Source organism: Brachyhypopomus gauderio, unplaced genomic scaffold (genome assembly GCF_052324685.1).
Source record: "Brachyhypopomus gauderio isolate BG-103 unplaced genomic scaffold, BGAUD_0.2 sc64, whole genome shotgun sequence".
Classification (NCBI taxonomy): Eukaryota; Metazoa; Chordata; class Actinopteri; order Gymnotiformes; family Hypopomidae; genus Brachyhypopomus; species Brachyhypopomus gauderio.
Genome location: NW_027506885.1, coordinates 627,501 through 642,923, shown reverse-complemented (window position 1 = coordinate 642,923; position 15,423 = coordinate 627,501). Strand labels below are relative to the sequence as shown.

General features: G+C 45.7%; 2 protein-coding genes and 1 long non-coding RNA gene across 4 annotated transcripts in view; 1 reads left to right on the top strand and 2 right to left on the bottom strand.

Moving 5' to 3' along the window:
* Nucleotides 1-504: 504 nt before the first annotated feature.
* smad7 (SMAD family member 7) lies at nt 505-6,668 on the bottom strand. Its single transcript, XM_076988878.1, is given in 5 exon segments — nt 505-1,166; nt 4,367-4,420; nt 5,255-5,282; nt 5,284-5,484; nt 5,486-6,668. Coding segments are annotated over 5 exon segments (747 nt in total). The 5' UTR covers nt 5,873-6,668; the 3' UTR covers nt 505-1,089.
* A 79-nt stretch (nt 6,669-6,747) lies between these two features.
* On the top strand, nt 6,748-8,588 carry LOC143490246 (uncharacterized). Of its 2 annotated transcripts, XR_013124909.1 has the most exons (3): nt 6,846-6,880; nt 7,237-7,395; nt 7,506-8,588. It is a non-coding gene; the product is annotated as an uncharacterized LOC143490246 (long non-coding RNA). The 2 variants fall into 2 exon arrangements; XR_013124908.1 differs by having other exon boundaries at nt 6,748-7,395.
* Nucleotides 8,589-13,843: 5,255 nt separating this feature from the next.
* dym (dymeclin) overlaps nt 13,844-15,423 on the bottom strand; it is a 66,239-nt gene continuing 64,659 nt past the window's right edge. Inside the window, exon 19 of the mRNA XM_076988813.1 lies at nt 13,844-14,858. Within this exon, the coding sequence (XP_076844928.1) occupies nt 14,709-14,858 (150 nt within the window). The 3' untranslated portion in view covers nt 13,844-14,708. The remainder of the gene's footprint in view (nt 14,859-15,423) is intronic.

Here is a 15,423-nt window from a genome sequence, read left to right as displayed (position 1 = left end):
CACACACACACTCTCACTCACACACACACACACACACACACACACACATACACACTCACACACACACACACACACACTCACACACACACACACACACACACACACACACACACACACACACACACACACACACACACACACACAGACACACATCTCTACCATGAAGGGGGTAGGGGTTTAAGAGCTCTAGTTTTAGCTATGTTTATGTTTTGCTTCTGTGGCTAAGTATGCTTCTATCTCAGACCTGATCTGGAGATATACACACATGCACGTATACACACACACACACACACACACACACACACACACACACACACACAGTTAGGAGCCGAGACAGAGAGCAGGGCAGTGCACAGCCCACCATCACATAAAAAAGCCTTTTAAAGTCCCACTAATGAGAAACATCTGTACGAAGGAACCAGGCAGAGACCAAACCAGCCATCCACCCCCACCCCCCCCCCCCCCCCCCACCGTCGTCTCCCCCCCCCCACCAGTTCCTTCATTAGACTGCCTATAAACACTAGTGAGGGTCTGGCTGACTGCATCTCAGTTGGATGGTGGGTGACAGGTCTACAGATCTACATGTCTACATGTCTACATGTCTACATGTCTACATGTCTACATGTCTACATATCTACAGGTCTGCAGGTCTACACATCTACAGGTCTACACATCTACATGTCTGCAGGTCTACATATCTACAGGTCTGCAGGTCTACATTTCTACAGGTCTGCAAGTCTACATATCTACAGGTCTGCAGGTCTACATTTCTACAGGTCTACATATCTACAGGTCTCACACATCTCCATCACATAGCTGATGAACTACTGAATGCACCCAGCTTGGTTCAGCAGATCTTACTGAGAAATGTCCAGCAGTTATGCAGCGTGTGTGTGTATGTGTGTGTGTGCGTGTGTGTGTGTGTGTGTGTGTCCAAAACACAGCTCTCTCCATCATTCAGGAAGATGTTTGGCACTAAAGCAGTTGCAAGAAAGCAGAAAACACTTAAAGGAGGTGAGGGGGGAGATGAGGGGGGGTTGAGGCGGAGGGGAGGTGGGTGGGAGGTGGGTTGGAGGGTCATTTCTGATCTTACCTGAGAAACCCCACAGGGGCTGAATGGGTGGATCCACCAGTTTCAGTGGAAGGAGACACCGAGTCTGGAGAATCTGAACACACACACGACAGGAGTTAAGTGTTAACATGCTGCAACACAAAGTGAAACGTGTTTCATCACACACACATACACACACACACACATCACACACACACACACACACACACACACACACACACACACCACACACACACACACACACACACAACACACACACACACACACACACACACTTTACTGGCCTTCTGGAACAAGAGGGGCATGTTTGGCAGGAGCAACATGGGAGAGGTCAGAGTATTCCCCAGATCTCTGCCACACAAACACTCTGCCTTCTGCAAAAGCACTCTTTAAAAAAAAGAGAAAGCTATGTGGCTTTGTGAGCGTCTACATGCGCATGTGTGTGTGTCTGCGCATGTGAGTGTGTGTGTGTGTGTGTGTGTGTGTGTGTCTGCGCATGTGAGTGTGTGTGTCTTCAAGTTCTAATAGGAATATAACAGTTTAGCAGGATACACTCTATCAAGCCAAAAACAATGAAGGAGACAGGAAATGGCCTCAGCCTTGAAAGCTGTGTACAGTAAATTTTCTAAATGGCATGCCAGCAGACAGGGAACTCTTATTCTGTGTGTGTGTGTGTGTGTGTGTGTGTGTGTGTGTGTGTGTGTGTGTGTGTGTGTGTGTGTAAGACTTCTAGTGACACTAAGCAGCCCTCAACAGTACTTTGTGGGGGTTTCCATAGTGATTAGAGCTGCAGGTAATTATACATTCCATCAGAGAATATAAATACTTGTAGTCCCACCCACCAACTCAGCTAGCCAATCGAACGCCTCCTCTCTAAAATGATTGTGCAATAGTTAAATGTCTGGACATGGAGTCTAAATGGAAACACTGCAATCTATCTGCACTGATCTTAACCAGTCCAGAAGTTAGGGGTAACTTTCAACATTTGACCACAGACCTCATAGCAAAGTTAGCAACATGCCGCTATAATCATAATAACTATAATAGCAATAATTATAATAGGAGGAGAATGCATTGCTATTAACATGACTGATCTTGTCAGGGTTGTCTAATTGTCTGTGCACTGTAGGACTGAGCGCAGGGCAGAGATGAGAGATGATTTGAAGGGCCCAGACCCGGTTCCGTCTGGACTTTCTTGTGTCCTGGTATCCCTTTTATAACCATTTTCCACAGGTCATTTACTTCACTGTTATCTAATGGGACATATACTCAAACCTGAAACCTACTCAATGACCATAATATATGTGAGAGAAAGAGAGAGAGGAGAGAGAGAGAGAGAGAGAGAGAGAGAGTATGTATGTGAGTTAAAAGGACTATGTAGCGTTTAGACCTGCAGTTAAGTCTACCAGCGCTTTAAAATTCATATTTTTGGGGTGCACACAAATGCTCCCCCTTCGCCACACAAACCCAGCTCCACCCCCTTGACCCCAACCCTCAGACACATTGAAGGAGAGCGGCAGTCAGGGAAGCCCCGCCCTCATATGGGCGGATCTGGTTTCGCCTCATGCGGGGTAGGAAATCTCTGCTGTAGGCCGGTAGTGAGAACAGTACTCCTCTCAATCAGTGTCTACTGCTTTGATTGGGGGTTTAAACAACTGACACAAGTAACACTAATGACCCACCCTTCCTACTTTACTGTGAAAGGTGTGTGTGTGTGTGTGTGTGTGTGTGTGTGTGTGTGTGTGTGTGTGGTTGTGTGTGTGTGTGTGTGTGTGAGAACAACGACATTAGGTCAGTGACGGGGAGAACAAAGCCGTAACAAAGGAGTTAGCTTGACTAAATGAAGCTCTCTCCAGTCTTGCTCTATTGTCCTATTAATATCTCTGCCTCTGACACACTCACACACACACACACACACACACACACGTTCGTCTTCGTAGAAACACAGCTGTGGCGACAAACGACTTCCTCTCAGCATTGAGACACTCTCTCTTCAGCAGACAGACTGCATATCTCAGTGTCTCTCTCTCTCTCTCTCTCTCTGGTGCAGTAAGCGGTTAATGGGAGAGTCAGAGTCCTTAAAGGAAGCTTCGTCCCCAAACAGCTCTTCCTCTGCTCCACCATGGCGCCGCTCTCATTCACACACACACACACACACACACAAGCTTGTGTGCAAAAAATTTGATTCATAAAAGCCGTGACTAACGCCCGAGTGACTCAAAATCAGCAACCAAGCAGTTCATGTTCCTCCTCCACACCTCCACAGTCTCACACACATCTCACACACATCTCACACACATCTCACACACATCTTCTTCTAGCTGAAAACATGGCCAAAACAGTGGAGATGGGGGCTTAATAATTAACCTACAATGAACACGTGTGCTCATCTACCTCAGAATAATGAAACACTCTGTGAATCTGACTGAAAGAAAGAGAGAAGAGAGAGAACGAGAGAGAGAAAGAGAAGAAAAGGATGGGGTTGTGCAGACACTCCCCAAACCTCAGATTAATTCAGCAGATAAAACATGGCTCCAAAGATCTCTCAACATCTCCCTGTCTCCCTGTGCGTGATCCACGTTTCCTTTACCCCCCCCCATCCACCCACAGGTTCTTGCAGGCATCACCCCCCCCCCCCCCCCCCCCTGGTGCCAGGCTGGATGAATTTAGTCTTTGGCCTTCCGCCATTCTATTACAGAGACCTGGAATACCTGCTGCTTTCTGTCTATGATAAATCAACAAAACACATCACTGGGAATCTGCATTGTAGTTCTCTGTCTGTCTCTCTCTCACACATACACACATACACACACACACACACACACACACACAAACACACACACACATACATATATATATATATATATATATATATATATATATATATGTTGCTGATCGTGATATATATATATATATATATATATATATATATATATATATATATATATATATATATATATATATATATATATATATATATATATATATCATGGACGTAATTTTGATTTCAAAAGTGGGGGGGGGGGGGGAGAGAGAGACATGGATTCGTCGCTATATAAATATTTGGTTTTAACCGTAAAAACTGGAGGGGACTTTTGAAAAATTACCCCAAATTACGTCCATGATATTTTATATATATATATATATATATATATATATATATATATATATATATATATATATATATATATATATATATATAATGTTTTCATTTTAAGTGCAGAGAATGAATCACAAATAAGAATTGAGTGAGCAGTGTGACAACGTATAAAAAAAACGAGCGGTAAAACTTACCGGGTGGTTTAAGAAAGTCCATTGGATAACGTGAGTACGGGGGAGGGGGTGATTCTAGCAGAACAGAAGAGAAGACAGACCATGAGGACACGGACAGGATATTAACTTATAATACGAGGTTGGCATTCTTGTGGGAAGCTGTTTGTGTTAGCGGAGAGGTGCAGGCAGGCGGCGCAGATAAAGACGGAGGCGCCAGACTGCAGACGCCAGACTGCGCCACTATCTGCGGGGGAGATACGGGCCTGTGTGGGCCGGACACACACCGACTTTACCCCCCAGCGGACCTGGGCCTCACGCAAAAGTTGAACATTAATCGATGTGGACGGACAGAGGGTGAAGTCTTAAACCCGAGCTTGTGTGTGCCAGGAATGTAGGAATGATCCAGTAACATTAACGTTGCCCCTGTTTTATTACGTTTATAGCTCGGGCATGTAAGTGTGTGTAGGTTCATTTTAAAATACAAACATGCGTGTTGAGTGCAGACTACACCATACAAGCAAAACCTCCAACCTCATCGGTTCTGCCGAACCTCCGGTATTGTGCTGCTTAAGAAACCTTGTTCACTTCAACCTAATGGGCCTCATCAATCAGGATATAAATACTGTAAACTATAGTGTGATGGGAAACACGGGGTGACACTTTCACGTCTGGATTACTGACACATAACATCTTAAAACCGGAGTTGAGTTTGTAGCGACGGTCCGGTTCTGTGGCAGCTTCAACACCAAATGTCACTACGCACGAACTGGTCCGGCTACTCACACCATTATATCACCGTAATAACGGACGGTACCGAAACATACGACACAGAACGAGGACAAAATAACAAAAGTGAGCGGAAACACTATAAGATGGTGTTTTAGATGAGAAATGAGGGTGATATCTCACCTAGTTCGCACAGCTGCTCATGTGGTGCGGTTACAGCACACCAGTTCTGGGTTCATTTTCCCATACGATTCACAGCAAGGCAGCCGCTTTAATTCCGAGGAGTGCCGGAGGTCCGGCCACCTGAACACTTTAAAGAGCAGCAGAGGGAGCGAGTAAGACTGTTGACCCAGTTTCGAGTCCACTTTGCTCGGGAGGAGTAGACAGGGGCTCCGCGCGCCACCTCTGGTCTCCCACCGCCTGCAGCAGCACCTCCAAATGTTTCTCTTTGATCTTCTTCAGTATGGAGTGGGTCAGAGCTTTCAGTTCAGCCTCGGTTCCGGGGTTAGACCCGCCAGACTTGGACGTTTTACCCATGCAGCACGCTGCGGGTCCATACGAGCCGGTGTCCGCCTCCCCGTCGCCCTCCACGGGCGCACGGCTCCTCCAGAGTCGCCGGACGAGCCCCGACCGTTTGGTCCTGAACATGCGGGACGGAAAGAGGGTTTCCCGGCTAAAAAACGAGCATGATGTCCGCAAATCATGAAGATTCCGGGATCCGAGTCCAGGCAGTTGCCAAGCAGCCTGAGAGGACACGGTGGAGAACCTGGAGGCTGGAGCAGCAAATGCAGTCTGTAGCATACGCCAGGCTTTAATGTTTTACAGACCCGGCTACACAAAAACCCCCAACAGGACCGTGTGTGTGTGTGTGTTTACGTGTTTATGTCAACAAGCTTATATCAATGCTGGCAGCATAAAAAACATCTTTTAAATACCATAGAACGTCAAAAAAGGAAATAAACACTGTCTGAGGAGGTAAGCAGCAAAGAAGAAACTATATTGCGGGGCCCCAAACTAAGAGTATTAATACTACCGCTACATTAACCGTGTTGTAAGTTCAATCTTTAAGATAGATCTGCTCGTGTAATGTCGGTCTAATCCCACAGAACCGGGGACGCAGCTACGGTTCGTGTGCTGGAATAAAACATCCGTTATCCGCTCCGGGATTCTTCACTTAAATCCTCACAATTCTTGATCCGATTTCAAGCATTTATGGTCTAACGATGATGTCCGTCGTACTTTCCTCCAGATAGTCTATCCGAGCGTGTGTGCTGGACCCAGCATGTGTGAGCCCATCATCGGTACTGAAACAGAAATGTTCTCCCCCTAGAGATCCAGAGGGGACTCGAGTAAATCCACGTCTGACCCGGAGAGCCTGGAAAAGAAATGTAACCCGAGAGTAATACTGGTTAACAGACCAGCTCTACATAGCTCCGCCTGCGTCCGTTTGGTACCAACTACGGTCCGGTCCGACCATCCCGAATTTCAGTGATCCAACTGCATTTAGTCTCCGAGATCAGAAACACGCGAGCGCGGCACACAGACACGGCGCGGTCGGCGGTGAAGCTTTGGGAATGAGGCGAAACGCCGAAGTGTCCTTGCCTTCGCTGCCCCCCCCCCCCCCCCCGTCCCCGTCCCCGTCCCCCCCCCCGTCCCTCCCCCGCGTCTCTGCGCTCCCAGCGCCGTCTCCAGTGCGCATTGGCGCGCCCCGTCACGTGGTTGTCTAGACACCCTGTCGCTTCAAAAAAGTGATTGTGTTGCGCAAACACGAGATCAAGTAGCTTACAACCAGACACGTCGCTTTTAAAGGTTACATTTTTCCGAAAGTTTCAAAAGTTATCAACGATAGGTTGAAATGCTTAAATAAAAAAGGACGTTTCTTACGGACTGTGCCGTCCATAACCTTATGTATTAATCTGACATAACATACATGTTATTATAAAGTGGAGTGATTTAAACATATACAAATTATTAGCCTATTATTATTATTATTATTATTATTATTATTGTCATGAGCACTGTTTGAATGTACATATAATAGGTCTGGACTCGCAGTCGAAGGCGAGACCAGGAACTGCTGCCGCCTTCTGGTTAAATCCCAACTTTGACACGCAATATCCTACCGGCTTTTCTCTGTAGTCAATATCATTTTCACTCTGGCGCAGGTTGTGGGGACCAGCCATTTTAAGAGCGTATTACATCATTTCGCAGCCCAAACGGGCTCGGTGTTGGAGGGCTGACCGGTGAAGGACGCCGCGCCTTTATTCTACTGAGTGACAGGACGGCGCGCCACGACCCATTAGAATAATCGCCTCAGCACGAAGGTGAGAGACTAGCGAAGACAGGATGATCACACTTTCAGAATATCAGGACTGAACGTCACTCTCCTCCCCTCCTCCCTCTCTCCTCTCCTCTCCTCTCCTCTCTCTTCCAGGGATATCCAACCTCTCCTTCGCTTGTGTGCGCGTTTACCCTGCAGGAGTGGCACGTTTGCGCACACACGTGTGTGGACTGGGAACACGACGGGCTGTTGAGACCTCCGTCACTTTAACACAGGAAACACGTAGAGTAACGAGTTGGTGCACATTAAGTGTAACGGGCACATAAAAAGTGTAACGGGCTAAACGTGTAACAGGCTGAAAATGAAAATAAACTGCCGTTCGTTCAAGACTCAAACGGCAAAAATATAAATAAATAAAACATCAAAACCGTTTTTTTCTGGCCTAAGGTAACCCAACGTCACTTGGTGATATTGCGTTTGAGAAACTTCGGGAGAGGGAAATAAAGAAAGGGGAACCTAGATAAGATCTGGGCCTGGAGCGAATACAGGCAGACAGAGCCCTGCTGTATGGGCGTGGGGCTGCTACAGCCTAATTGTGTCCTAGACAGTAGGGGAGGCGCAGTATGGTAATTAGGCTGGCAGTCTGCGTCGCTCCAGGGCAAAGATGATGATGATGATGATGATGATGATGGGCTGTGTGCGTTGGAGAGGCGCCGCCACTCTGCGCCTCAGCCGCTATTGTGCGCCGATCCCCACTGGCGCCCTGCGCATTGTAATGTAGTCTGGATCACACCTCGGCGCTGCCGCAGAAAGCAGTTCGCCAGCCTGTAGCTGACCCAGTCAGAGGAAGTTTCTGAACGGATAACAGTAAGCTGAATTCGCGTTAAATCTGGGAACTCCCCCGGCCTTTCTTAACCACATTTTGCGGTGGTTTTCCTTGTTTCTTTATTTTTGAAAGGGTGTGCGCAGCTCGGGTCGTTAGGCTGATATGTAAATATAAACGGAAATGGAAATTCACGTCTCACCAAAAAAAGAAACACCGATCACAACAAAGAACGAGGCGTTTTTAATGAGTAAAATGCCATTCCTGATTCAAGTTAATGCAAGAACAAACGATCACCCAACGGTTCACACACACAGAAAAGTGTGATGGACCTTTTATGTGTAATTGAAAGTTGTAGCAAATATGTTAATGTAATGCTGGTTATTAAATAAACGTTGCATTGTGTCTCTTGAGCATTTCTGTTGTTTTTGAGTATCAAAATGTCAATGAAGAGAAAACAAAGAACAAACTAGAAAGTAAAGCTTATTAAGTTGGCCTGACAAAACCTGCTGTAACGGCAAGAAAACTATGTTAATAATGTTAACTGATAATCAGTACAGTGATTACAGTACAGAGACTAGTTGTTCAATAAGAACAGTAAATTTAGTTCTATCTTCACAGATGGAGCGGTTATAAAAACAAAGGAGTCCTATGGGAGGATAGAGGGATGAATGTAAGGATAGAAAGGGTAGACGGATGAGTACAGTCAATACTGAATACAGCTTGGTGTTTGCGGTCAGCTATTGACTCCTTTCATCAGGTTTGATCACTGTGACTTGAAAATTAAGGCAGTTATAAAAATCAATGGTTTCCTATGGGTAGATGGAAGGATGAATGAAAGGATAGAAAGGGTAGACAGATGAGTGCAGCCAATATGGAACACAGTTTAGAATTAATGAATGAATACATTTAAAATAAACTTTTATGTGTTTTTATAATGCGCCTGAACGGCACATATCCTGTGACTCAAACTATTTACAAAGGCATACGGGCAAGTTGTGGCAGGAACTGTAATTGGAGATTGGTGCTTGAATGTTACATGCTCCCATTATGTTGACATTTCTGAGACTTTGGGAAACATGTCCTGAGGGACGTATTTAGGGAGCGGATCCGTATGTGAGAGAATGGTGACATTTAGAGGTACGTGACCCCGTGGCCCTTCAGGGGGTGGTGGTCTCACGGACACTGTGTGCTGTCCCTAACAACTGTATTTAAAATGACCAATAGAAAATAAAACACTGGGAAGGCACTGGTAGCCCTGGTTGTCCAGATACTGGACACCGTCACGCTGATCACAGTGGGCTGAACCAGGAGTGTTGACAAAGGTTACACACCAGGCATGAAGTGCACGTGAACAGGGCACAGGAAGCAGTCTGACCCTCACCTCACTGATGAGGTCAAAGGGCACACTGGCATGTCAAGAGGGAGCTTGGAATGAAGGCAACACTACGGCGGGGAGCAAGTGACCACGCTGACCACGCTGACCAGGGAGAGCAGGTTTGTGGTGGTGGTCTCGAGAAGCAAAACACAGAATGAAGGAGATCGACAAATATCATTCCAAGTTATGGAAAAAAATGTCATAAGATGGAGTTTTCTGATCCTTATGGTCACTAATAAGTATTCTTAAATAATCCAGTGCAATATAATGTAATGTGAAGCCTCTTTTAAAACATGAAAGTGAAGTTGTAAACCTACATGGAGACACGTTGCTTTCATCGTCCACTAAATGCCGTTTAAACTCAACATACCGTTTTGGAGTTTGGTCTCTCTCAACGTCAAGGAAAACATTTAGTGTACGTCTCAGGCTGAAGGCACAAAGGAGACAATCATATCAGTCTCCACCGTCTCCAACAGTGTCCACCAGAGTAAAACGTCTCCTGAGGTTTGGTCCCGCACACATACGTTCACGTGTGAGGGACCATACAATCTCTTCTTGGGAATATGAGGCAGGTGAAAGACCAGCACTCGCTAAAATCACCACCGTTATGCTGTTATGTTCTCAGAAGCTGGCGTGTAATTACCTCCTGTAATTACTCACCCTATATCTGTGCTGAAAATAGAGCAAGCTTAGTGTTCAGGACGGCGGTACAAATATGTGAGAGTGAATGAATGAATGGGAAAGGTAGGTGTGTGTGTGTGTGTGTGAGAGAGAGATGGGGGTGAACACTGAAAAAAACAACCCAAAAAAGGCCAAGAAAAAATGTAATTAGACAGCAAAGACAAAGAAGTGAAGAAAACTCAGAAGATCGAAGAAAAAAAAATGCAGAATTGAATACGACATTTGAAAGAAGAAGCAGAAGAACCCAAATGAAGTGGTGACTCTGGTCGGACGGAGATGTGCGTCATCTGGCGAGGTGGCCAACACAGAATGTTCCCTGTGAGAGGGAGTTGTGCGGGAGACAGGACAGCCCCTGATGACAGCCCCCTCCCCCTGCGTCATCACACCCCCTCACCCACCCCCAGCTGCCTCTCTGGCTCCAGGACAGGACGCCATATGCCAGGCTATGACCCTGCTCTGTGCCTCTCTGTGAAAAGGAGGAATTGTAACAGCTCAAAGGGCTTTATGGCTGGGCGCTGAACTCTAGACCTCAGCTTTATGAGTCTTATACGGCACTGAAGTGCACTGTAAAATCGTGCTCGGCTACCTCAAGGACTTCCAGTGGCGTTTGAGAAGACAGAGTGCAAGACAGACGATCACGGCGAGGGGAAGAAACGCGTCTGTCAGGTGGCCCCCCAATTTTGTATTCTGGTATCAGTGCGATTGATCACTAAACTTCAACCGGCTCACAGCTCAGCACGAGGCCCCAGTAGGTCCGAACGAAGCCGGACCGTAGTACCTGCGTCGGACGGAGAAGTGCAGGTGACACCAGCGTTGCCACAGTGACGCTGGCCAGGCGGCAGGGATCTCCGTTACATGGGGGGGTTTAGAGTTTCCCCCAGACGTTTGACCCTGCTGTTCATCGTTAGCCCTCAACACAGAGTGAACCAAGCAGGATTCAACTGCACCAAGGTCAAAGTTCAGTGAGGGTAAACCAGGGGTCCACAGCCCAGTTCCAACCATTTCTCTCATTTTAATTTCAAACACACTATTTCAAAGTACAAGATGATTTTCTGAAGAACACAAGAGCATAACAGACTAATGGTTCAGTAGTTTCATACAAATATCAAACAAATGTGCTAATTAACAAATACCAATAAATGCCCTTCAAAGAAGTCAACAAAAGACGCACAATCAAACATTTTGAAAACCATGAACAAATAAGGAGAATGAATCCAAGATGGAAGCAAAACCCCATCCGGTCCTACAGCACAATACGAGCCGGGTCAGTGTTGACCCACAGGCAGCTGGGGCGTGTACAAAAGTAGCGTTACAGTAAACCCTATGTGCTGTGTAACAGGTCTGAGACCAGCACAGTCTCATCACTTTATTAATGCGCTTCATGCCACCTGCAAACCCCAAACGCATCTGTGGTCCTGCAGATCATCCGTTTAAGCTGATCTGAGAGCAGCTTTGCTGTGTCTCTTGAAGTGCTTAAGACCGGGACTTTGGTAAAGCAAAGGTAGGACGAGAACAGGGTAATGTGGCACTTTTTGTCCAGGACCTGCAGGGAAACAGCCCCAAGCGGCGGTCCTAGGGAACTACAATTCCCAGAGTCCCAGGGTGCATTCATCAGCAGCTGTCACCTGAAAGGCAAAGCCAGGAGCAGGTAAGGTGACCCCCCTAGGTAAGAACACGCAAGTCATTACAGCAAGACCTCTACCATCTGTTGTTTTGGCCTGGGCAGCATGTGCGCACACACACACCCACTCACACCCACACACAGTAAAGGTATACAAGCATGTTCATAAGAAAATACAGAGCCCTCCAGGGGCAGGGGTTAACAACTTAGTGCAGAATAAATATACATTTACACAATTGTTTGATGAGAAATGAGATAAAATTGTTAATTTTGGAAAATGCTAAAATCCCTGTTACATATTTCTTACGATTCTTTATAAAAACACGAATAAACGATTCAAACACTTCTCTATTCCCGTTGCTAAGAGAAATGACCTATATTGTGCATGGTGTTCACGGTTGCTGAGATGCACTATAGTAACTGGTCTCTCTTTCACTCGGAAACCTGAGTGGTTGTACGATTCACTAGTTCACTAAGGCTGGACTGTACTGTTTGATTCACTAGTTCACCAAAGCTGCACTGTACTGTTCAGTGCAGTGTACGAACACCACAAATGTATGTTTTTGCAGATCTTCCTGTTATTTTTCTTATATATAGTCCAGCCGGGAGAATAATGCTTCCTTCAGCTTCACGGTCAAAGTAAATAAAGCCCAAGACAGACCCACAGACACAGAACGTGCACAACAGCTGCCTAAACGTTAGCAGAAAAATGTTTGTAAGGCCAGTGGCGTACACACAGAGTTGTGATAAGAATACAGGAGGCCATTAGGGCCCTGAACTAACGTCTACAATTTCAGACGCCATTTTAAGAGCCCTCTCTGATGTGAGTTTGCTCTTTCGGTGACCTGCAATTACAGTAAACGCCGGCTTCCTGTTCACTTGAGAGGAAAAACACGCACATCCCCCCCCCCCCCCCCCCATGGGAGAAGAGAGGAGCAGAGAGAGGCGGTGTGGAGTGTGTGTGTCGACGCGTGTGTTGTAAATGGCCTGTAGCTTGTGTGTGGTGAAGACTTCCACATCTCACCAGGCTGCTGCAGCACACGCACATATGACCCTCAGCTTCCCATATTACCGCCTCAGTACACAAACACCAAGCAACGAATGATTAGAAATACAGCAATCAATCAATAAAAAAGTGAAGAGGGTTTCTGGAGTGAAATACTGACAGGGGTAGTGTTATTCTGTAACACTACCCCACTATAGTGTCATTCTTTTCACTTGCATTGTTACCAGAGTTAGCAAGAACACCCCCCCTCCCACCCAATTATCAAAGAAAAATAAGAGGAGCTTATGATCTTGATATGCATGTACTGTATATAGTATTTAAAATACCATATAAACACTCAGGGGGACAGACACTGGTGTGACCTGTTAGCAATGCTGACCCAAGAGAACTACAGACAGTAGGGGGGGGGGGTGACCTGTTAGCAATGCTGACCCAACAGAACTACAGACAGTAGGGGGGGGGGGGTGACCTGTTATCAATGCTGACCCAAGAGAACTACAGACAGTAGGGGGGGGGTGACCTGTTATCAATGCTGACCCAAGAGAACTACAGACAGTAGGGGGGGGGGGGTGACCTGTTAGCAATGCTGACCCAAGAGAACTACAGACAGTAGGGGGGGGGGTGACCTGTTAGCAATGCTGACCCAAGAGAACTACAGACAGTAGGGGGGGGGGGGGTGACCTGTTAGCAATGCTGACCCAACAGAACCACAGACACTCAGGTTCTGTGATGTGGCAGTTTGAAAAGTGCCACGAACAAAATGCAGAAATGACCACAAGTGGCTAATTCTCTTACACACACACACACCCCTACACCCTCACACAACTCTTACGTCTAGAACTACAGCACAGTTAGTCTGAAAAGATCTGCCTTCCACCACCCGACACACACACACACACACACACACACACACACACACACACACACACACACACACACACACACACACACACACACAAGAATAAAATGTGTAACAGACATGCTGGGTCTATATGTTTATGAATGTACATGCTTTAAATCAAATCTATACAGTATTATAATCCATACACAGATTGTTTACATGGGTGTCTAAAATAATTCTTATTTGTACTGGCATTAGAAATTAAGTTAGCTTTATGCTCATTTAGAATTTCTGCACCGAAAAGTGTACAAATGAACTACTAAACAAAGATGCTGTATAGGCAAGATAATCATTTATAACAATAAATACCTCTTTAAAACATATCTTAGAAAACAAACAAATAACAATAACAAAAAGTAGCGTATACAACACAACAGGTTTAATGATGGCGATAAACTAGTATCAGAACTGTTATCGGCCAGACCAGAATGAGGATGACCTTTTATTTAAATCATTACACTTTCCACAAAAACTTGTGTGACGAATTTAACCACTGCCCAAAATATCAAAATGACCAAGGGGGAAAAAAGCTAATATTCACAAATCTGAAAAAGGTGAAGCACATTCCCATGTCAATTTATACATTTTTAAATCTTCCCTGACCCATTATAAATATACCATGAAAATCTCTCAAAAACCAACATAAACTAACAAAATCTCATGTTATTAATAACCAAATAAAAGTGGCTTTTAAGCAGTGATAAACAAGTTTTAAACATGCTTCTCAACAGAACTGCACTATACTCAGAAGTGCAACGGTACCAAAGGGACCACTTGTCTGAGAGCTGAGCAGTGTTTTGAGTGACATGCCCTTTGAACTCTTGATGAGGTCTGATGGTGAAACTAGAGATAATGGAAGCCCAGGAGTCCATTATGAGGAAGTAAGACAGGAAGTGTGGGAAATGTCACACACCCGCACCACACACACACACACACACACACACACTCAGGGTGAGTCCATGCTGAAAAGTTCAATTCCCTGAGAGTTCCAGTAGAGCCCAACTCCAGAGTTAAAGACCAGAGACCACACATAAGGGATGAAGAAGTCTTCAGGCTGGTCTTCTTCAACGTACTTGAACTTCAGCTCCGGAAACTTCTGCAAGAAAGACGTAGGGCGTCACACGCATACAAACACACACATTATTTCCATTCTAAAATTCAGCATTAAATCAGTTTTCAGTGTAATTCAAATCGACTAATTCAGGTAATTGGGTGGAAACACACAAAACCATTTCCAGGTTATCTGGAAGGATAAACCTTTGAACCCGTGCCAAGCTCAGTCTGGATTACCCACTATACTGTGAGCAGGTTCCCTGTAGTCTGACAGAAGCTCTGATTTCAGGTGACGTTCCCCATGTCATGGTGACTCTTCACTGCTCTGTAATTCCATCGTCCTGTCAGGTAAATACATTTCGGCTAAATTAAGTAACGGGTATCTCAACACAGCGGGAAACACCTCGAGAGGTTTTCATGTTTAAATAAAACTCTGGTTAACCCACACGTAACTGGATCTGTCAGGCTGCAAGTACAGAGCCATAACAAGCCCAGTGCTGTCAATCAAAGTCCAGCAGGTCACACCTGAAGGGAGGAGTTATCCAGAACGCACTGGAGAGCCTTGGCCAATGGACACGCAGCAGTGTGGAACGCTTTAGTTAGCAATC